The sequence below is a fragment of the Gymnoscopelus microlampas genome, assembly GCF_963454915.1.
Source record: "Gymnoscopelus microlampas genome assembly, chromosome: 7".
NCBI classification, from domain to species: Eukaryota; Metazoa; Chordata; class Actinopteri; order Myctophiformes; family Myctophidae; genus Gymnoscopelus; species Gymnoscopelus microlampas.
In genome coordinates this window covers 56,757,566-56,782,392 of record NC_139944.1, presented here as the reverse complement: position 1 = coordinate 56,782,392, position 24,827 = coordinate 56,757,566, and the positions used below count along the sequence as shown (strand labels likewise).

The 24,827-nt window shown below is 42.6% G+C and overlaps 1 protein-coding gene across 4 annotated transcripts in view; it reads right to left on the bottom strand.

Moving 5' to 3' along the window:
* Positions 1–24,827, bottom strand: part of LOC311049006 (sodium channel protein type 8 subunit alpha-like) — a gene marked incomplete at both ends in the record, with an annotated part of 93,235 nt that overhangs the window by 49,792 nt on the left and 18,616 nt on the right. For 2 of the 4 annotated variants that reach the window (XM_084062426.1, XM_084062428.1), the window contains 9 exons: positions 271–552; positions 1,811–2,017; positions 5,030–5,171; positions 8,535–8,598; positions 8,956–9,177; positions 14,477–14,568; positions 18,329–18,457; positions 19,629–19,709; positions 20,615–20,745. In XM_084062426.1, the coding sequence (XP_083918552.1) occupies positions 271–552; positions 1,811–2,017; positions 5,030–5,171; positions 8,535–8,598; positions 8,956–9,177; positions 14,477–14,568; positions 18,329–18,457; positions 19,629–19,709; positions 20,615–20,745 (1,350 nt within the window). Of the gene's footprint in view, positions 1–270; positions 553–1,810; positions 2,018–5,029; positions 5,172–8,534; positions 8,599–8,955; positions 9,178–13,049; positions 13,142–14,476; positions 14,569–18,328; positions 18,458–19,628; positions 19,710–20,614; positions 20,746–24,827 lie in introns of all 4 variants that reach the window. The other 2 variants (XM_084062425.1, XM_084062427.1) reach the window with 1 other exon arrangement.

The window sequence follows — 24,827 nt, the reverse complement described above, 5'->3', positions numbered from 1 at the left end:
AGTTTGAGAACCAATGCTATAAGTCACTATAAGTGGTCATTTGTTGCTTTAAAAGATTATAGATACAATTATAGTAATTTGCCTCATAAGTTATTACAGAATAGTTGTATAACGCGTTATGATTATTGTCATGAAGCATTGTGAGCATTAACGAGTCCTTATAGCCATAGTTATACAGTGTTATAAGCAGATTATAAGTACATTATAAGTATGTTTTAAACAACGCATCGCAGACATAGGGACGCATAGCAAGATATTGGGGGGAAGCACCTGGTTCATGATGGAGGTCTTCCGGCCCAGCCGGCTGCCGGGGAAGCGTATGGTGCTCCGCTTGCTGCCGTCGTCCGACTCCGACTTCACCACCTTCTCGCTGTCGCCCTTCTCCTGCTCCTGCTCCTTCTGGCGCCATTTCTTCTTGCGGTTGCGTCGCTCCTTGGCGCTCTTGGAGCTGAGCTTGGAGACCTCGGAGGAGGAGCGGGACAGGTGGCCGCCGCCCTCGTCCTCCAGCGCCGCCTCCGACACCGTGCCCGCCGAGGTCTGCATGGCCGCGGCCTAAATAGAGCGGTAAAGTATTCAGTAGTGATTTACTTGAAGTAAAAGTAGCGATACTGCAATGTAGAAATGCTCTGTTACAAGTAAATGTCCGGAATTCAAAATTACTCGAGTAAAAGCGCAAAAGTATTGTCATCAAAATGTACTTAAAGTACCAAAGCAAAGCAAAGCAAGCAACATCAAAAGTACTCATTATGTAGAATGTCGCATTTCATGTTTTTAAAAAAAATAGCAGATCTACAAGATCTACGAGCTAGAACCACCCCTCATTCAAACGGCCACAACTATGAGCTCTTCAGGTCTACGAGATCCCCTACGTCTTTTAAAGCGATCGGCGGGTCAATCGTTGTGAAGAATAATATTCTAAGTTTTTTTTTAAAGGTGAGTGAAAACACTCGAACATCGCTGGCACTGGTGGCTATAGACTGGCACTGAATGAGTTAATAAAGAAACTTAATACGTTGTCACTGCTTACGGTAATGAGAGCGCTACATGCGATTATGCCAGGAATATGAATCAATATTCATATTCTATAATGCATGTTCTATTTCTCACCTGAAAGGTTTTCAAAGACATGTGTGTGTTTATGGCAAAGACCAAGCACAAAGCTACATGCTACCATTCATTTTCAATGGAAGCCAGCGACATGAAGACACAAAGCTACATGCTACCATTCATTTTCTATCGAAGCCAGCTACATGAAGACACAAAGCTACATGATGCTACCATTCATTTTCTATCGAAGCCAGCGACATGAAGACACAAAGCTACATGCTACCATTCATTTTCTATGGAAGCCATGGAAGCCAGATACATGAAGATAAATAACAGTCAAACTGAATCCAGTGATTGATCTGTCAGAATCAAGTTGTGTAAACATTATATTATCGTGTCTGTCGGGCGGAAACCTTGTATATGTCCAAAAAAAAACGTACCTTTCAAGATGTGTAAACGAACGATTTTCATAAATAGTGAAATTAGCAGATCTACAAGCTCACAATGCGACACATTGTGACACAGTGTGAGCTTGTAGATCGGCTATTTGCACTACTTTTGCTTGCTTTGACACACTTGTATGATGAAGTGGGGTATTGAATGGAAAAAAAAAAAAGTAGAAACTTGGAGATCCAAGGTTTCCACCAGAGAACAGCATTATAGCGTGTAATAATAATAATGAGACATCATTGAGAACAGCACTATAGCGTGTTGTAATCATAATGAGACATCATTGGGGGAAGCTCCTGCATGCGTGACTGACCTGCGTCTCCTCCTGCTGTCTTTTCAGTTGCTCCAACATCTCCTTGAACTTGGCCTCTTTCTGCTCGGCCTCCTCCATGGTGGCCTGGTTCTGCTCCTCATAGGCCATGGCCACTACGGCCAGGATCAGGTTGACCAGGTAGAAGGATCCCACGAAGATCACCAACACGAAGAAGATCATGTAGGTCTTCCCTGCCGCCCGGAGAGTCTGCACGGCGGCCCAGAGAAAAAACATTAAACGTCAGAGGACGTACAGGCCTTGCCTGGTAAACCCTCCCTCCGGAAATCTCATTTCCATTTGATTTCAGGAGTGAGTCTGGCCTGATCGCCCATTCTGCAATATTGGCTGTGGGCTGGACTTGGGCGGGAGTAATACCGTTGACTGACAACCCCTTCAGCCATTGATCGTTTTTCCCCTTCAGCCAATCAGCAGTTCACCAGACTAATGTGACGCAACGGGACTTTTGAGGCAGCCATGCCCAAAATAGGTTGCCTTATTCGGATACATGTGTGTCACTGCCCGCCCCGGCCGGTTCTCTGAATTTTTATTTTTAAATAGGCTCTGTCATGATTAATTGACCACATATATGAAGTTAAACAACTAAAGTAAATTCCGTGCCTCAAAATAGAAGTTTGAGAGCTTTTTGAAGTAAAAAAAACAGCGGAGAAAATAGCGGACAGAAAAGATGGCTGCCGTTCGTGTTTTGGCGGCTGCATTCAGGCTGCACTCGGTGCCATTCGGGCTCACTCGAACTCGCCACCTGATTGGCCAACTGTCGCTGTCATTCATAGAACGATGTGCGACGACGCTGATAGGCTCGTCCGTTTGGTGTACACAGCCAATATTACAGATCAGGCGATCAGGCCAGACTCACTCCTGAAATCAAATGGAAATGAGGGAGGGTTTACCAGGCTAGTACAGACCTGCCATTCCAGAAGTTCAACAGGCCATGCCATTGGCAATTTAAGTGCAAATCTGTGGGAAATCCACAATCTTTCATGGAGAGAGTGGCCTGACATTTGCCAGGTGTGACAATGGCAGCAGGTGTGAAATAGTGTAAATTCAAACAAAGGCCAATCAGGGGTGAATATGGGGGGTAACTGTGTCTTTTCAGGAGACTTTTGGCTATTTTAGGCTATAATGGCTAAAATATATGGGGGTCCTTGAGATGGAAAAGGTTGTGAACCACTGATCTAGATGACTGTGGGGCTTTAACAGTGTTATTCATACTGTATGTCTTTTGTGCCAGTGTTGTGCTCACAGTATAACCAGGTCCCCCCTCCCCTCCCCTCTCTCTCTACCCCCCTCTCTCTCTCTCTCTCTCTCTACCCCCCTCTCTCTCTCTCTCTCTCTCTACCAACCTCTCTCTCTCCACATGCACGCACACGCACGCACGCACGCACGCACGCACGCACACACACACACACACACACACACACACACACACACACACACACACACACACACACACACACACACACACACACACACACACACACACACACACACACACACACACACACACACTGCAGCTGCATTCTTGCATTATACCGCATGTGTCTTTTTTCCTTTGGAAGCTCCACAGAGAATTGCAGGAAGCATTTCACAGCCTCCCTGCAGCACATAAGTCATCCTTTACAGGACAGACACTTCTCTCTGCACTGTGTCCACCTTCCAGCTCTTCTTTATGTAAATATGTGCCGCTACGTAAATGATGACATATGGATAAAGTAACACCCTTTGTGTGTGAGCGGATTTAGTACCAAAGTCACCGGAGCGATGTGTTTTCATGTGTGTGTGTGTGTGTGTGTGTGTGTGTGTGTGTGTGTGTGTGTGTGTGTGTGTGTGTGTGTGTGTGTGAGTGTGAGTGTGAGTGGATTGATATATGAATATGGCTGATAACAGTATGTTGGCCCTGTTCGTTAAATGAAAAGGAAGGGGAGATTATTCACAGCCTCTCACAGTCAGTGGTAGTACATTTACTCAAGTACTGTACTTAAGTACAATTTTGAGGTACTTTTACTTTACTGGAGCATTTCCAATTGTCTATACTTTATATAACAAATATTGTACTTTTACTCCACTACAATTATTTGAAAACTTTAGTTACTAGTTACTTTGCAGACATAAATTATTACATTAAAAACACATACATTAACCACTTTAGCGCTGTTTTATACCTGATAATAGCCGATCTACAAGCTCACAACGTGTCACATCGCGACACGTTGTGAGCTTGTAGATCTGCTATTTTCAAACATTTTAGTACTTTTACTTTTGTTACTTTAAGTACATTTGGATACCAATACTTTTGTACTTTTAATTCCGGACTTTTACATGAAACGGAGCACTGACTTTATTATCACATCACAAGGTTACCAGAGTGTGTGGATTTATATTCTGTACAATATGGCTCCGTTTGCAAGTCATTTATCGACTGGAACAAAATCGGTCAGTATATCAGACACTATAATACCAACACCCAAGCCTGATTTAGACTTCATAAGACGGTGTCACTTGGTTCACACAGCAAAACTTTGATTTGGTTTTAGTCATAGTCTTTTGAATAAAATTCCATTTAGTTTTTTTTAGTCATATTTTAGTCATCTGAAATGTTTTACTGTTAGTCTAGTTTTTTTTATCCCGCCAGAATATGTTTTAGTCGACTAAATCATCTGTAGATTTAGTCGACTAAAATCTTATGATGTTTAGTTGACTAAATCAACTGTAGATTTAGTCGACTAAAACATATTCTAGCGGGGCCTTGATGGCGGTGTACAGGCTGATTTGATTTTTACACTTGGTTGCATGCTGAAAATAGCCAATCTACAAGCTCACAACGCGTCGCAGCACGACGCGTTGTGAGCTTGTAGATCTGCCATTTTCAGAGCGCAACACCCGAGAGCAACCAAACATAAAATGACTTGTCTTTTAGTTCCACTGGATCTCTTCTCCACTCGTCCCTCCCTAACATTTTAGTCATTTTTATTTGTTGGCGAAATGTTCAACATATTTAGTCTTTTAGTCACCATAGAATAGCATTTTATTTAGTTTTCGTCAGTGAAAAACGGTAGTCGACGAACATTTTTCGTCATAGTTTTAGTCGACGAAATCAACACTGGTCGCGATGCGACCTGTTGTGAGCTTGACGATTCGCCAATTTTCCGGTTAGCGCCGGCATAAGAGACGGAGGGTGAGATGGAGAGAAAGGAGCTTTACCAGCATGTAGAGATTCTCCCAGAAGTCTTGGGTCATCAGGCGGAACAGCGTGAGGAAAGCCCAGCCGAAGCTGTCGAAACTGGTGTAACCGTAGTTGGGGTTCCTTCCTGCTTTCATACACATGAAGCCTTCAGGACACCGCCTGCAAGAGAAACACAGCAAACAGCCCCTTTAATGAAACACAGCAAACAGCCCCTTTAATGAACCAGAGAAACACAGCAAACAGCCCCTTTAATGAAACACAGCAAACAGCCCCTTTAATGACACTGGAAACAGCCCCTTTAATGAAACACAGCAAACAGCCCCTTTAATGAACCAGAGAAACACAGCAAACAGTCCCTTTAATAAAACACAGTAAACAGCCCCTTTAATGAACCAGTTCTGTGCTTTTGTTTGTAGACTATACGTGGTCCCACTCAGTAAAGTGTCCTCTGTGTAATTTAACTCTGAAGTTGCATTCACACAGGAGGCAATTCAGGCAAAGATGCTTTTGGCCCTTCATTCGGGAACTTCGCCCGGGTTGGAATATTTCAGTTTATAGGTGAATGCCCGGTGAATGCCTCGGGTCCGAATGTGTACTGTATGTGATCGTGGCACATACAAAAATAATCATTTGTGTGAACACGCCTTGAAAGAGTAAAACGTTACCCACATTGCCCCACACATGCAATACACTGGCAACTCAATCAATCAATTTCAAGGAATATCACTTTCGAGATCCAATAAACATGTTTATTTATGGATGGATATCTGAAAATTATAAACGGTTGGATTTTTGCTGAAACACTCAAATCTTTAATGTCTGATGTAGTGTAATAAACACATCTTTAATGTCTGATGTAGTGTAATAAACACATCTTTAATGTCTGATGTAGTGTAATAAACAAATCTTTAATGTCTGATGTAGTGTAATAAACAAATCTTTAATGTCTGATGTAGTGTAATAAACACATCTTTAATGTCTGATGTAGTGTAATAAACACATCTTTAATGTCTGATGTAGTGTAATAAACAAATCTTTAATGTCTGATGTAGTGTAATAAACACATCTTTAATGTCTGATGTAGTGTAATAAACACATCTTTAATGTCTGATGTAGTGTAATAAACACATCTTTAATGTCTGATGTAGTGTAATAAACACATCTTTAATGTCTGATGTAGTGTAATAAACACATCTTTAATGTCTGATGTAGTGTAATAAACACATCTTGGGGATCAAATCATCTAAAGGGCCAGCCTGATAGGCTTGGTTGGGACTCCTAAAATTAAAAAAAAAGCTGTTCCGCTTACATCCTGCATTACACAATTTACAATTAGTCATCTAGCAGACGCTTTAATCCGATTTATAGTAAGCAAGGTAAACACAAGGTAATACAGCGAATGCAGAGAGACGGTGTAGTGCCTAGGAGTTATTTAGGATCATAGGTAAACCAAGAACCTATCATCAGTCATAGTATACTACAAAACAATAAATAATACGTACATTTAAACTATACACACTATAGGATGCCGGGTCAACAAAAGAACCATCTGTCCAAATAACATGCTATCTAAATCACATTTAAACCATTTAGGGTTAGGGTTACTGGTAACCTGACCACGGTCATCAAGACGAGGTCAAGTGCTACAGGCTAAGGTGGAGTCTGAAAAGGGGAGTATTCAGATAACGGCGGAAAAGGGGGAATGGATCTGTGGTTCTAACTGTAATGGGGAGAAGAGTCTGGGACGTGTGGAGCGTCATCACACAGGGTTCAGTGCCTGATGCGTGCTCACATCGGGTCAACCTAAGCCAAGCCAAGCTAGTTGCATTGAATGTCGATGTTAGGCTATAGTGGGTGCCAATGTCTGGTCATCACGTGTACCACCATAGTAGCTGCAGACATACTTGTGGGGGGCAATGTTAAGTCAACCTGTTTTTTACCCCTCAAAGATGTCCGCCGCTACCAAATGACACTTGTTGACGCCCCCTTAAGGATTTTAGGCACGCTATATATGCAACAGAGAAAATAACTGATTCCCACCATATTGATATGAAACTCAGATGGCATTTTTTGGACAGTATAATCAAGCCGTCGAGCATTCCAGTTGAGCAGCCGAGGCCATATCGACTGCTCCGCTCCGACCGGCACTCGCTCGCGTCGGGTGGCTGTGGTGCCTCACCAGTCGGCGCGCTTACCTTGTTGTGCAGAAGCCACCACTGCTAAACTGCTAAACCACGCCCATCAGGGTGACACACCTGGTTTTTAAGCGAGTCATGACCTTGGTATAGTCCACTGGGCAACACATTACTTAAAGGTCGGGTTTATAATGCATTATAGTTGCATTTATAATGCATTATAATACACTTATCGGGCTTCATAACATGCATCACAACTTACAACAAGGTTTATGACGTATTAAACTGTAAGTGCTGGTCAGCGGAACATGCACATTATGCAGACGCTGCAGACCTGCGTTCATTTGCATTGAAGAGTGAACTACACAGGCGCAAAACTTAACATGGCGAGTGAATGGTAAAGATTTCTGCGCTGCACACAGCATTAAGTTTAGACAACGTAGAACGTTTTGTATCTACATTTTATGGCAGATTATACATTTTACTCACAAGTAATTAACTACATAATATTTACCTTGTTTGTTTGATCATTTAAAATATATATAGAATACATTTGAAAGTAATACTATTTATTCAAGGAAGATCTAGAGGTGGTGCGGCACACTAGCGTCCTCTATGGGGGGGGGGGGGGGGGGGGGGTGTACTTGTACATCAGATCCAGGGGGTGTACTTGTACATCAGGTCCAGGGGGTGTACTTGTACATGGCGTCCAGGGGGTGTACTTGTACATCAGGTCCAGGGGGTGTACTTTACATCAAGCAGCCTCACGCTATATAAACAGGAGCTAGGTTCCTGCCCTATGGGCCACATGGCTGGGCAATGCTTACTAACTATGTACCTTCCCCCTACCCCCCCCTCCCCCCCTCTCTTTCTTCTTTTGTACATATTTCTCACTCTTCATACCAGTAACCTGTAAACTGATTGTATGACATTCTTTATAGTAGTGTGTATATCTGTCTGTCTCTTATATGTCATCATGATTTGTGTGCATGGGGATCTCATCTTAAACAAGCTCAGTGCTTAATGAGTCTTCCAGTTTAGTAGACCTTGTATTGTGAATTTGTACTTCCATGTACTGTTATGTTAGCCTGGGACCAGACCAATCTGCGAGTGCAAAAAAAAATTGCACTCTGCGATTTGGGTCTGGCACCGCTCCATAGAGAATCCATTTCCTGTTCCAGGAGACGTGGGGAACCAATCAGGGCTCAGTATTCGAATATGGGAGACTGTAATTGGTAGTTGGTTGGACTCATATCCACGCAGTGATATAGTCTAGCAACGCCAGGCTACTGTTATGTACTGTCATGTACTGTTCTCATGTCTTACTAAATAAAGTACATCAATCAATCAATGTATTGTAAAGTAATGTATATAGAGCTGTATTTACCCAGAGTCGCTGCTGTTTCCACACAGTAACGCATCAATGATGCCAGGGATGAAGTAGAAATTGCCTGAAAACAAACAAACAAAACACAGTTACTCAGTGTATTATCTGAGCAGTCGGATATAACAAGACTCTCAAGACTTAGAGAATATTCTTGTTATAACGTTTCTGGGTGGGCATACTTCAATCTACTAGACCACTCGGGGAGGGAACGATGCAAGTTGGGAACGATGCAAATAGGGAACGCATGCCTCACCCTGTTACGCAATACCTGAGGTACGGTTCGGGCCTATTTTCTGTAGGGTTAGGGTTAAGGTTAGGCATAGTGTTTGTGAGGTTAGGGTTAAGGCATATAACCACAACCCCCCCCCGGCCGGGGATCGAGAAACACCAATGAAAGAAGTTGAAATCGTACGGTACTCACTGTCGTTGTTGATGTAGGAGTTCCAGTCGAAGCCCCTGCTGCCGTTGGGGAGGTACTGCTCCGTCATGTTGATGGGCCAAAAGACACACTTGTGCCGCAGGTTGCCCATGAAGAGCTGCAGTCCGATCAGTGCGAAGACACCGAGACAGAACACTGTCAGGATCATCACGTCGGCCAGCTTCTTGACAGACTGGATCAGAGCTCCCACAATGGTCTTCAGCCCTGGGCACAGCGTAACGTACAGACACCACGAGGCGGAGAGAGATACTCAGACTACTATAGAGTTAACAGTGGGTTGCGCACATCCAGTTCGTTGCTTGATTCAGTATTTGGGATATTCGATATTCATTTTATGGCACACGGCCCCTTCCTCATACAAACCCCGTCGTGACTTCCGAACCTCCACTTTAACCGTGTGTTTGATGAAATGAATATCAAATATCTAAATACTGAATCAAACAACTTAAAAAAAAAAGTGAAATATCCCTTTAACCACTTAAATCTTATATGGTTGACCAGATTCGCTCAGGGCTCCGTACTAATGTGTTTTGTGTTTTTTTCTGTTGTAGTGGGGGATCAAACAGCCGATGGGCCGTTATCTTTGTGTCGGTGTTGTGTTCCGTCTCAGAGTCTTTGCCCTGATCGGACCACAGCTCCCCTGGAAGGCGGGGCTTGAGTGGTTAAGGTAGCATTAAGCACATGATAGACATACTCTGTCATTAGTCAAAGGCCTGGATGCACAGTGTTAGGGTTAGGGTTACTGCTATCTAAATATACTGACAGTCGGCCTTTTGTCTTAATGCATCACACTCCTTTGAATATAGCTTACAAGCTCACAACGCATCACAATGCACAACGCATTGTGAGCTTGTAGATCGTCTAGATCAGCTATATTCAAATGAAGTAAAAATAGGGCTTATAGTGGTTAATGTATTTCCTTTTGTAATGATAACCTAAATCTACAAAGCAACTATAGACACTTTCTAGAACACTCAAATAACTGCAGTGGAGTAAAAAGTGCAATACTCAATTAAAGTAAAAGTACCTCAAAATTGTACTACAGTACAGTTCTTGAGTAAATGTACTTAATTACTTTCCACCACTGACATAGACAGACAGACACTCACACACACGTACGCACACACACACAAACAAACATAAGCTCAGATGGTAACTGCAGAGGTGCTCAAAGTGGGGCCCCCCAAGGACCCCTGGGGGGCCCTGGGGACCTTGGGGGGGGTGGGGAGGGGGGTCATCATATTATACACACACACACAGAACAAACAGAGATAGTTATTTCATACAGAACACATAAACACCACAATATATATATATATATATATATAACCTATAAAGTGGCCGTATGGGATGTTCAGAGCACGATGCTGCCCCCTTGTGGGGTCTACGAAATGTGAGGCAGCAACTTTTGTTGAAATTAATGGTAATTCATTTGGACCAATGGGATTGTCTCTGCAATGCTTTGATGCTTAGAGTTATACTCCGTCGTGCGGAGGTGTTGCGCAACCGAAAATGACAGACCTATAAGCTCACAACGTGTCACATCGCCAGCTTTATAGCTCTGCTATTTTCGCTGTGCATTATATCCTAAAACACAGATTCGCCCTCTTCTTCTTCCCATTGGAGATGATGCTCCGGGACTGGCTCTCCAGCAGAGAGTACGGTGCATTCAGTGGTTCTCAAACTTTTTCACGTCAAGGACCCCCAAAATCATATGTATTTGGCCGCAAAAAAAAAAAAAATAGCAGATCTACAAGCTCGTAGCGCTGCACCATATCTGCTATTTTTGAATAGCCCAAAAAGTATAAAATATGGTTAAAGTGGGTCAAATGATTGCGAAGCTATATTAACACATTTTGCTGGGGACCCCCTGGTATCCCCCCAAGGAGCCCTGGGGGTCCCCGGACCCCAACTTTGAGAACCAATGCACATTACATTAGAGTATCGCATCCATCTTAAGGAACATCCCAGAAGGCCTCTCTCTCTCTCTCTCTCTCTCTCTCTCACCTGATAAATAGATATATTGTACTGTATTTACTGTATGCTGAAAACATCAAACAGACACACAGCAGAGCACCACAAACATAGCGGCGTGGCACAGCGCGGGGGCGGGGGGGGGGGGGGGGCTCAGGCTCAGTCAGGGGGAGAAGAGGAGGAGCAGGAAATAAAGAGGTAGAAGAAGAAGAGAGAGGACAGGCGAGGAGGAGGAGGAGGGCAATGAGAGGTGGCATGCAGGGTCATTTAAACGCCAAGGCTGAAGGAATTGACTCTCTGTGTGTGTGTGTGTGTGTGTGTGTGTGTGTGTGTGTGTGTGTGTGTGTGTGTGTGTGTGTGTGTGTGTGTGTGTGTGTGTGTGTGTGTTTGTGTTTGATGGTGAATTTTTTTTGCTTTTCAAACTGAAGAAGTAGCGTTCTCCCATCTACATCCTCTATCCTCCCTTCTCCTCCCTTCTCCTCCCTCCTCTGGTGCAGTGTTGGGTGCTGGGTGCTCCCCACATCCCCACACTGCTGGGTGGGTGTTGGCCCTGCAGCCTTCAGGCTGTGTTAGCCCACAGCTACATCTGAGCTGTACTATACTGCACTGTGTGTGTGTGTGTGTGTGTGTGTGTGTGTGTGTGTGTGTGTGTGTGTGTGTGTGTGTGTGTGTGTGTGTGCGTGCGTGCGTGCGTGCGTGCGTGCGTGTGTGAGTGCGTGTGTGAGTGCGTGTGTGCATGTGTGCATGTGTGAGTGCGCGTGTGTGTGTGTGTGTGTGTGTGTGTGTGTGTGTGTGTGTGTGTGTGTGTGTGTGTGTGTGTGTGTGTGTGTGTGTGTGTGTGTGTGTGTGTGTGTGTGTGCGTGTGTGCGTGCGTCAACCTATGCTGTTCCCTGCATTACAATATGCAAATATGTCCAATGGCGCAATCGTATAAAATGCCCTTGTGCTATATATTGAAATCCCCAAAGAATATTCCTTGAGGCTCTCTGACCTCTGACCTACGTACACTTTATTATTCAGTCCTTGTTTAATGTGCCTCTTTCCTTTCCTCCCTTCCTCCCTCCTTCCCTCCTTCCCTCCTCCCCTCCTTCCTTCCTTCCTCTCCCACAGACACAGATCTTCACAGAGATCAGATGGATCTCAATCCAAAGAACTCACAATCAAAACCAAAAGGAAAAAAAAGCCCCTTAAAAAGCCAAACTTTTAAAAGCAGGTGTTTCAAAGCTTCATGCAGCATAAAAAACGTCTCGTCAAATTAGGCTTTGGCAGTCTCAGGGAGTTAAATGGCCTGTTTTTTAATCAATGTGCTCTCTCACATGATCATGAACATCTTTAACAACATTATTTCAGTGCTCTGATGTTTAAAGGTATAAGAACAACTCGTTGCTTAGTCCATCTATGTTGTTTTATGTGTAATAATATACCTGTATATCATTGTTGTCGGGCAGAAACCCCTTACCTCCAAATTCAAACATTCTGTGTCTTTGTGTAAATAAACGCCGTGCTTGATCATACTACAGCGTCACACAGAAGCATCAAAATCACCGTGTGTATTGAGCTTGTAGATCTGTGTTTTGAGCTTGTAGATCTATGTTTTGAGCTTGTAGATCTATGTTTTGAGCTTGTAGATCTGTGTTTTGAGCTTGTACGTAGATCTGTGTTTTGAGTTTGTAGAGCTGCTACTTTTGCCGCTTTTGAGAATTTGAATCCTGAACCGTTACAGTTTTGGACATAATGAGGTTTACACCCAACAGAGACTGTATTCTTTATTTAAAAAAAAAATTCTAATGCATCTCCAATCTAATCACACTGTGTTTCATATCATTTAAATCATAATGAGACAGAAACGTTCAGATATGTGCTTTAACCTGGTTTGTCCACACAGTCTGGCTCCAGAAACACTTAAACCCCACAAGACTGCCAGTAGTCTGCAATAAGCCTATCAAAAATGTATTGCTACCATTTTTGATTGTTGAAAGGAGGAAAACATAATAATGCTATTCCAGAGGCATCCTCTTTCTTTAAAAGTAACATAAATAAAGGATAGGTTAATATAAAGGAAAGAGAAAAGGTCAGCCTTAGTGTTTAAATGGGAGTCTCACCTGGAATGACAGAAATAGTTTTCAATGCTCGGAGAACCCTGAACGTTCTCAGCGCCGAGACATTTCCAAGGTCCACAAACTCTGTTACATATCTGTAAACAAGGTAGGATGACACACAGGACAGAAACCCCATGACACACAACACAACGCACAACCACGTTACCACGCACAGACACGCACGTTTACAGTTATGCGTGCAAGAAGAGCACCACACCAGCACCACCATCGAAGACCAACGTACGTATAGGGGGGAGGAAGATATAGAACGCCTGTCCGCCCGGCGGGAAGAGAAACGAAAGGGAAGGAGAGAGGTGTAGGAAGAAGGACAAGTAGCCTGGGATCCACACTGATTCGCTCCATTCGGCTGATTATTGTTTTTTTCTCACACTTCCCTTCTCAGTCTGGAAATCATGCTATTTCCAAAGGGGCGGCGCAGGGCAGGACGGGCACCCATGGAGGCGCAGCTTCTGATTGGTCTGTGGTGCGGGGCGGGACCGGTGGCTTCCAATGTAAAGGTCCTGTGAGGGTGGGGCGGGACAGAGCCTTCTGATGTCAAATTCGAGTCACTTCCTGACGTGCTTCAAGGTAATTAAAGCGAAGGTACGGTCATCTACGTCATTTTCGCGATCTAGCAATTCCAGCCGTCAAACTGCAGCCGACATTGGAGTCAATAGGAGCCAGGTGGACCAGCTTATAAACAGACGCTATTTCTGAACGACTGCAACCTTTGTAAAATACTCGGCCCAAGAAAATAATAGAAGACCTATCACACATTGTTTACTGCTGTTGCTTTTCGATGTGTAAACGGTATCATTTTATTGAGGTATCTAAAGAGTACTTTGTGCCAAAGTATCACAAGACTATCGGTCATTGACAGCCGGACAATCAAATCTTGCGATACTGCTGTGCCAGACACGATATATGCCGCTGTTTAGATGCCTCAATAAAATCATACAGTGTGCACATCGAAAAACAAATGATTAGAAAACAACCTGTGATATGTCTTCTTTTATATTCCTGAACCGATTATCTGACAAAGGACGCAATCGTTCAGAAATAGTGTTTGTTCACAAGCTGGTCCAGCCGGCTCCCATTGACTCCAATGTATTTCATTGAACTTACGGTTCCAGTTTTGCCTCCCATGTGCGTCAATGGTGCCTGCCTGGCCTGTAGGCTTCACAGCCTTGGCTTGCTTACGTATTTGGTGACGTTTGTAAATCCGGCTCAAACAGGATGATAGCCAGACGGAGAAGCAAAGTGAAACAAAAACTAAAGTAAACGCTGAACGAGCGCCTCCGTCTGGATTCCAGGCTAAAGGAGAAGGAAGGGGGGAGAAAACAAAAAAACAAATACGAAAACCACACCTAACATCAACCCCGCGACTCGCCCCACCCGGGAGACACAGACACCTAATAGGACAGCCTTACCTGGGATAACAGAAATTGTTTTCAAAGCCCTCAGAACCCTGAACGTACGCAGGGCTGACACATTGCCTAGGTTTACAAACTCTGTTATATACCTGCAAGGTGGATCAGACAGGGTTACAACTCAGCAGCCGTCCCCCGGACACAAAGAAAAGACAGAAAGATGTTTTCTTTTTATTTCATCTTTCCGCCATGAGCTCACATTGGGGATACAGTCCCCCCCGCCCCCTGCTAAAGGGGGCGCTGTTTCCCCAATGTGAGCTCATGGCTCATAATTCATAAAGCAGGGGTTACGTAAGCCCTGCTGCATTGAGATGGGAACACACCATGATGGATGGGCCCCTTTTCCACCAGTTTGAACCGGTTCCTTTTCCACCAGTTTGAACCGGTGCCTTTTCCAACCAGGGTTTAAACCGGTCCCGATCTTTTTCCTTGCCAATTTTTTAACCAGTTCAGAGTGTTTCCACTAAAAATGAAATGGTTCAGAACTGGAACCAAATGAAATACTTGTTTTTTTAGTCTTGCCCTGAACTGGCAACCAAAGTGGGCGTGTCACTATTCTACATGTAGATGCGATATAAACAATGGCAAAAGCAAGAGAAAAATGATAAAAAGAAAAATACATTTTAGTCAACTAAATCAACTGTAGATTTAGACGACTAAAATCTCATGATATTTAGTCGACTAAATCTAGACTAAAACTAAAACATTTCAGATGACTAAAATATGACTAAAACTAAATGGAATTTTATTCAAAAGACTATGACTAAAACTAAATCAAAATTTGCTGTCAAAATCAACACTGGTTGGCACTCCTACTCCCCAGACGGGGCTCTCTAACCATTCAGCTATGCCGCCCCCCAATTACAATGGTTCTGCTTAAAACTTGTGGAAACGCAGGCCAGTTCTGTGAAAGCATCAAGGTTCCAAGAATCTAGAACAGAACCGGTTCTAGAACCAAATGTTCTTTTGGTGGAAAAGGGGACTAAAGAGCCCGACCAATGCCAGATTTTGGGGGTTCCCAGTTTTGGCGGACACTGATAGAGTCCTATAGGTGACCGATTACCAAAGGTTTGACGATCTTTAGTTTCATTTGACCGATATTATGTTTTATTTAACCACTTGAACCCTAGCATCCCTGATCTGGGGGCAAACATTTGGCAAGAAAAAAAATATAGTAGATGGGCTCTTTTCAGCAAAGTTTTTCCTTTTTTTTTTGTTTACCTATTCTATAATTGAAAATGTACAAGGCCTAGTACAGAACTGTTGGGGAATCCATGTTCAAGTGTTATGTGTTGTGAGCTTGTACATCTGCTATTTTTGAAGATTGAAAAATGTTGACATTGGGACATTGGGACGCCAGGTTGAAAGTGGTTAAACATCGGCTGCATAATAGCAAGTACTGATGCCGTTAAAAGTCAAATAATGGCCGCTCTATCGGCCGCACCAGTCAGGCTCTTAATGGAGGCAGGAGTCTGTACTGATAGGATGTGAAAGTAAAAACAACTGCTACTGTTACTAAATATTAATCCACAATAAAGACCATGAATAAGTTGAAAAAAAGAAAATGACAGAAAGGTTGTGCTATAGTAGTTCAGACCATAGACATATAAAGGTAGACGCCTCCCCCGGCTCTGAGGTGTGTCTGTATCTCGGACACCATTTTGGAGAAGGCAAGCTTCCTGACTACTGGCCAATCACAGCGTGTCTTTTCCGGGACTTGGCAGAATCTAGTTGTATAAAAATATAACAGGATATTTTTATACAACTAGATTTTATACAACTAGAAGTCCCGGAAAAGACACGCTGTGATTGGCCAGTAGTCAGGAAGCTTGCCTTCTCCAAAATGGCGGCTGTGATACAGGTCGCTCCAATGAACTGCAGAGACCAATGAGGTATCTAGGTTTCTATATCTACGGTTCAGACAACATCATTTTATTTTATTAAGAAAAGTGAATTTCTTTTTATATGGACAATTTGCACTTAACACATCGGTTGCCAAACACGGTTCAAACCGTGTTTTCAGTCTTTTTTTTTGTTTTGTTTTTTTCCACACGGGGAGGGGGGGCTGGAGCAGCACTGGAATCACCCATGAACACTCTAAGAAGTAAGGGACAGATGGATCACCGTGCCAAAGAATCTGACTCCCATCCGCTCCCATTCTATCTCCTTGCTAAAAACCTCTGTATCTCCTTAACTTTTAACAGTGGGCAAAACGAGTCATTCTCGATGCGCGATCGCTCTGCAATGGTGACTCGCATGAGACATGTTGTTGTTCCAGGCTTTAGCCAGGAGCATCCATTGCTGTGCACGCATACATTGTTTACGTGCGTGTGCTCGCCGTGGAGTCCACAGCTCTAAACAGCGCAACGTTGCAGACGGTGAGATTTCTGGCACCTAACGTAATCCGTTATTATAAAATTCTGGCACCCGATGTGTTAAGTTCAGCGGGTAAATAATCAACAAGGGCATGTTGTACGTAACATAATTATGAAAGGATAATGACATTAAAGCAGCACTATGTAACTTTTTAACAACTATATAGCATATTATGTCCCACAAAATGATAAAGTTACATGTTTAAGCAATAACAATCATCCTTCCGTTAATGTATCAGGGTGTTGTGGGCATCACTTCCTGTCCATTTGAACAGGTATCAGGGATCAAATCGACAGGAAGTGATTCCCACAATGCCCTAGGAAACGTGTGGATAGACTCAGGGGGGTCCCTGCTAGGGGCCTGACTGTATTACTATGTATAGACTCAGGGGGGGTCCCTGCTAGGGGATTGACTGTATTACTATGTATAGACTCAGGGGGTCCCTGCTAAGGGCCTGACTGTATTTCTATGTATAGACCCAGGGGGTCCCTGCTAGGGGCCTGACTGTATTACTATGTATAGACCCAGGGGGTCCCTGCTAGGGGCCTGACTGTATTACTATGTATAGACCCAGGGGGTCCCTGCTAGGGGCCTGACTGTATTACTATGTATAGACCCAGGGGGTCCCTGCTAGGGGCCTGACTGTATTACTATGTATAGACTCAGGGGGGGTCCCTACTAGGGGCTTGACTGTATTAGTAGTGAGTAATGTCAAAGACGTTGACTGCCATGTTATTTGTGTCCAAAGTGGCCACTGATACCCCAAACTACATGGTGCTGCTTTAATAAGATGATTTACGAAAAGAAAAAGAAGGGGGAAAATGACTAATGTTTAAAGGGAAACTTCACAGATTTTGAATCTAAATCCCATTGTTCTGATGCATGAGGCAAAAATAATCTACAGTACAGTATGTCTTCTGTGTGTTTCTCACACAACATGTGGAAATGTAGCTACACCCCGTGGAAATGTACACCCGTGGCGGAAAATGCATCGAAGATGCAAAAACAGCATGTTTAATGTCACATCAGAAAAAATGGATTTAGGTAAAAAAAAATGTAATAAAAACAGCATGTTTAATGTCATATCAGAAAAAAGGGATTTAGGTAAAACATATAATAAAAACAGCATGTTTAATGTCACATCAGAAAAAAAGGGATTTAGGTAAAACATGTAATAAAAACAGCATGTTTAATGTCACATCAGAAAAAAGGGATTTAGGTTTTAAAAAAATGTAATAAAAACAGCATGTTTAATGTCACATCAGAAAAAAAGGGATTTAGGTAAAAAATGTATTAAAAACAGCTACATTTCCCTTTAAATTCTTAGTAATGACATTTCAGCATATTATGCATAATTCATGTTCCGTTGCGCACCAGAAATAGCCAATGAATCTGGCTTTTAGAATGCACCATCCGGCAATGAATATTTATTTTGTTGCCTTGAAGAAACAGACATTTAAATGAGCATGTACTCACGCCATGGAGATGACCATGAAATCCAGCCAGTTCCAGGGATCTCGTAGGAAGGTGAAGCCGTCTATAGCGAAGCCTCTGGCTATGATCTTTGTGACCGACTCAAAGGTGTATATACCTGTGAAAGTGTACCTTAAATACAGACACAATGAAACGGGTTGTAAAAGTACTGTACAGAGTATTGCTTGTTATTCAGTGGTGGACGGTAAAGTACACATGAGTACTGTACTCGAGTACTGTATTTGTTTAAGAATCTGTTCTTTACTTGAGTATGTATTTATTTGGAAGCTTATGACTTTCAGTCCACAACATTTCAAAGACAAATTGTACTTTGGACCCAAACCCCCAAAAATAATACAAATAAAAGAATAATAATTAACCACTTAAGCTCTATTTTTTTATGTGAAAATTGCAGATCTAAAACCTCACAATGCATCGTGATGTGACACATTTTGAGCTTGAACATCAGCTATTTTAATTTCAGACAAAAACATATTGTGTTTATTTCTGAATCGTTTTCTAAATTTGAATTTTAGAGGAACCCGTTTTAACTTCCATACAGATTTAATTGACATAAACTTTAGGGGTGTAGCGATACGTTTTAACAACGATTCGATACGTATCACGATACTTGGTTGTCGATACGATACATGAACGATACAGGACAGGTTCATTTATAACCATACGATACGTTTCGATTTAGTGATGTAGTCGATACGATACATGAACGATAAAGAACAGGTTAATTTAGAACCATACGATTCGATTCAATGATTTAAAATCCATATAGTAACTATTTATTTACCCAAAAAATCAGTGTGAAAAATAAATACCTGGATACTGGATATAAACCCCTCTTTCTCTTGTTTTCTTCTTAAAAGTACTTAGTATTGATATGATTGATTATTTGCATTGCAAAACGATTCGATACGATACAAAGTCAAACGATACGATATTTTGCTGTTTGCATATCGATATAGTAGATCGTTGAAAATTCTAAACGATATTTCGATGCAGTTACTATATCGTTACACCTCTAATAAACTTGCATTGATTATGCATTTATTTGTACTTTGTAATTTGCACTTGTTGTTACTGAAAGCATGTACTTCTGAATACTTAAGTATTTTTTTTTAAAACAAGTACTCCAGTACCTTAATTCGAGTACATAATTGACTGACCAACTTTCTCTTGTATTGTACTTGAGTAATATAATAACCAGTATGAGTATGTACACTTTGACTCAGTACATTTGTCCGCCACAGATTATTGGTTGTTATGAATTATTGAGAGTGATACTTACTCTACTTTACTCGACCATTCTGGAGGGTCACTAAAAGTCATGAATATACAGTTGGTCAAAATCGTACACATGATGATCGTGCTGAATAACGTGAAGGGGGAGGTGTTAAGGAAAGTTGGACACATGTTTGTATATGTACCACACACACACACACACACACACACACACACACACACACACACACACACACACACACACACACACACACACACACACACACACACACACACACACACACACACACACACACACACACAGGTCTCCGCCAGGTCAGGTAGGTTATTGTTGGCCAGCAATCTAACAGATCCGTCCTGATCACATGACTATAGAGATCATGCCTCATGGTGGCGCTATAAAAGGCAGATGTGATAAATGCAGGGCAAACATTTTTTCTTTGGCCTCTAGGGAGTGCACATACAAAGTTTTACACAGATCGGTGCAGTTATAGGTAAAAACACGAATCAGCCAGTTACAGCGTCACCATGAGGCTGTTTTGAAAATGTGGCATTTCTTCCTCGGCCTAGTGGGCATGTGCGTGCAAAATGTCATGGAAATCGCACGCTGTGTTCATGACTTGATTGATTTTGTTTGATGATTTTGTTCAAAACAGAGCACTCCTGTAAACATTGGATGGCAATCTTAGCCAATCAGAATGGCATTTGAAAAATCTGAAAGACTCATTTTGTTTAATGACTAATATAGATACTATGTACCGTGATGTTTGGACAAAATCTGTAGGAGTACTGTAAAACAAATGTGAAAAATTAGGGGCAGAGGTTCTGAATTTGCATCCAGGGAGTGTGTGTGTGCACAGTTTCGCTGCGATCAAGCCAATGGTGCCGGAGATTAGCTGTTCACAGACGGACGGACGGACAGGGTGCAAAACATACTCTCCCACCATGCCTTTCAGCCTGGCGGAGACAATAAACACAACTGCAACTTTTGGCTTCAGCATCCAACATCATCAAACATGACTTTGACTTCACTTGAAAGGATATGAATGTATCAAAATCTTAATAGCTATCTTCCTAAACAAACTGAAAGGTTGTATGATGTACAAGGAGTCCGTGGCACTGAAGCGGAAGATTACTTTCCCTTTGTTGAGGACTATAAACGTCTGTGGGAGAGACAAGAAGAGAAGAGACACACAGAGACACAAATACACCGTTAGAGACTATAAACGTCTGTGGGAGAGACAAGAAGAGAAGAGACCCACAGAGACACAGTTAAACACACAAAAAACGAGGATTATGTACATCTGTGGGAGAGAATCACACAGAGACAGAAAGACACGTTAAAAGTCTAGAACTCATACAGTAGGTTACCAGTGAACTTTGGCCATTTTCCTTCCACACCTCCTGCATGGAGGAGCGTGTGACCCCGTCCCGAGACTAATGTTGGTCTGAATCCAGCACACACACACACACACACACACACACACACACACACACACACACACACACACACACACACACACACACACACACACACACACACACACACACACACACACACACACACACACACACACCAATGGTTCTGATCATGTGGATTGTGGAAGTTAAATGGTGGATGTGTGGATAGGACTCTATGTGAACACAGTTGTTCTATCAACAAAACGCATGGCATTGTGTTTGTGTGACATGTATGATGCAAAGGTTTGGAGAGTGAAACTGTCCAAAGTCACTGGTGGCCTACTGTACTTGTGTCTACTGTACTTGTGTCTACTGTACTTGTGTCTACTGTACTTGTGTCTACTGTACTTGTGTCTACTGTACTTGTGTGTACTGTACTTGTGTGTACTGTACTTGTGTCTACTGTACTTGTGTCTACTGTACTTGTGTCTACTGTACTTGTGTCTACTGTACTTGTGTCTACTGTACTTGTGTCTACTGTACTTGTGTCTACTGTACTTGTGTGTACTGTACTTGTGTCTACTGTACTTGTGTCTACTGTACTTGTGTCTACTGTACTTGTGTCTACTGTACTTGTGTACTGTACTTGTGTCATTGAACCGTATCCTCACCAGTGGTGGAAGAAGTACTCAGATTTTACTTAAATAAAAGTAGCAATACCACAATATAAAAATACTCCGTAACAAGTAAAAGGCCATGTGTTCAAATAGCAGATCTACAAGCTCACAACGCGACCCCCTAGGGGGTCCTCAGAGTAACTACAGGGGGTCCCCCAAATCTTTGGGCGATGGGGAACATTAGCCGAAAATAGCAGATCGGCTAATGTCGGCAGATCGGCTATTTTCTGAGAGTTGGTGTAGAGGGAAACAGAGCAGACCAAGTACAGAGCCAATGGTCAAGTAGACTAAATATTGAAGGTTTTAAATGGTTAACTGTCTGAACATATAGCATTAGCATGAATCCAACATATGAATAGAAAAGATAATGTCCAGGTATGTCAAACAAGTCTATGAACTGTCTATGAAGAAGTTTGATCTGCAACACATTTTGTTTACAATATGTAGTGGGGGTCCCTGCTTCATCTCTCTCTCATCTATACAATATGTAGTGGGGGTCCCTGCTTCATCTCTCTCTCATCTATACAATATGTAGTGGGGGTCCCTGCTTCATCTCTCTCTCATCTATACAATATGTAGTGGGGGTCCCTGCTTCATCTCTCTCTCATCTATACAATATGTAGTGGGGGTCCCTGCTTCATCTCTCTCATCTATACAATATGTAGTGGGGGTCCCTGCTTCATCTCTCTCTCAGCACAGGGGTCCTTGGCCTGAAAAAGGTTGAAGGCCCCTGGCCTAAAGTGATGCTTTGTTGAGGATTGTAAGCGTCTGTTAGAGAGAATAAACTCATCATGTGTCTAAACGACCGTAGAGTCATCATCACACTGATGTCCAACCTCTTTCCAGTTGAACAGCGGTTATTTCCGGCTATCTACCAGGTTCGTATAAGTATAAGTCATAAAGTATAAGTATCAGAGTATGACAGTATGAGTATAAGTCATAAAGTATAAGTATCAGAGTATGACAGTATATGAGTATAAATCAGCCATTAGTCACGTTTCAGTGTAAATTGCAGTCAGAGCACAAGCTGGTGGCGTAGCGGCATCATCACTACCGGCAGGAAGTTATGATGTGGTTTGACTGTATGTCCACTGGCATCTCTCTCTCTCTCTCTCTCTCACGCACACACGCGCATGCACGCACGCACACACGCACGCACGCACGCACGCACGCACGCACGCGAGTTAAGAACGTTAACCCTGCATGGTGTCCGTAATCTGGGCGTGTCATTATGGCGAAAATAGTGAGAATAGAAGATCTGCAAGCTCAACATCTGCTTGTAGATCTGCTATTTTCAGTGTTTTCCAAAAGACAGCCAAGTGCAGACCAGAGCTTACATGGTTAAAGATCAAAGGTTGAGAGTCAGAGTGGGAGGGGCAACATCGATGTTCAAGCTCACAACAACAATATACAATTTACAAACCTTAACCCTCAACCTAACCTTAACCCTAACCATAAACTTAACCCTTACCTTAACCCTAATCCTAACCTTAACCCTCAACCTAACCTTAACCCTAACCTTAACCCTAATCCTAACCTTAACCCTAAACCTAAACCTAACCCTAACCCTAACCTTAACCCTAATCCTAATCCTAAGCATAACCCTAATCTTAACCCTAAACCTAACCTTAACCCTAACCCTAAACCTAAACCTAACCCTAACCCTAACCCTAACCTTAACCCTAATCCTAATCCTAACCTTAATCCTAACCTTAACCCTAAACCTAACCCTAATCCTAACCTTAATCCTATCCTTAACCCTAAACCTAACCCTAATCCCCAAACCTAACCTTAACCCTAAACCTAACCCTAAACCTAACCTTAACCCTAACCATAAACTTAACCCTAACCATAAACTTAACCCTAACCATAAACTTAAACGTTGAAATGCAACGTATCTAAAATGTAACGCGTTCAGAAACGTTGTCATTGGAAGTTTCTGAAGAAACGTTCAATGACAACGACAGCCATCCTCTGGCGATAGGGTTGCGCAATGCGAGGCATCGTGAGCTTGTAGATCGGCTATTTGCACAATATTTATCTGTGGAACCGAGTCACACTAAATGTAACGCCTACGATTCCAAGTCCTTGTCGGGGGGGTTCAATATGATTATTTTGGGGGGTCCGGGCCTGAACAGTTTGGGAACCCTCGATGTACACAATTAGTGTAATATCACTTATATAACAACATAACACATGTGTCTGCATGGCCAGTTGAAAGCATTTTCTTCTTCTTTTTTGCGTAGTTACTGCAGCCTATAGTATATACACAGACAGACAGACAGACAGACAGACAGACAGACAGACAGACAGACAGACAGACAGACAGATAAGCAGACAGAGAGACAGACAGACAGACAGACAGACAGACAGACAGACAGACAGACAGACAGAGGGGAAGCTCTAAATGGCTCTCTTCCTCTCTCTTCCTCCTTGAGCTTAAAGCTCTTACTGGAACAGAAGAGATCCTGCAGGCTGTGTCATCGATCACAGCTTTAAGATCTGCTGACTGCAGCTTCTCATCAAGCAGCCACGCCCCCAGAAACAGCACCGTGTGTCTGTTAGGGCCTCTCTCTATGTCTACTGTGTGTGTGTGTGTGTGTGTGTGTGTGTGCGTGTGCGTGTGCGTGTGCGTGTGCGTGTGCGCGTGTGCGTGTGTGTGTGTGTGCGTGCGTGTGCGTGCACTGGTGGAAGAAGTACTCAGTACTATCAATGCTGCGATGTAGAAATACTCTGTTACAAGTAAAGTCCGGAATTGAAAATTTACTTGAGTAAGTACAGAGGTATTAATCAAAATATGCTTAAAGTACCAAAAGTAGAAAGTATTCAGTGCAGAATGTCCCATACCACAAGTTTTCAAATGTATAAAAATCGTAATAAAAATAGAAGATCTAAAAGCTCGACAATGCGTCGCATTACAATAAATGAGTGGAGTTTTTGTAGATGTTTATAGCAGATTTTCAAGCTGACAAGCAAGCTTAAAATAATTGATATAAATATTCATGGAAATCTCTATGAGAAAAACTGAATGGGCTTTTTTGGAGTGGAACCACAAAATGGCCACAACTGCTATGGCCTATAATATTACAAATGTGCGTGCGCGTGTGCGTGTGCGTGTGTGTGTGTGTGTGTGTGTGTGTGTGTGTGTGTGTTTTGACGGATTGTGC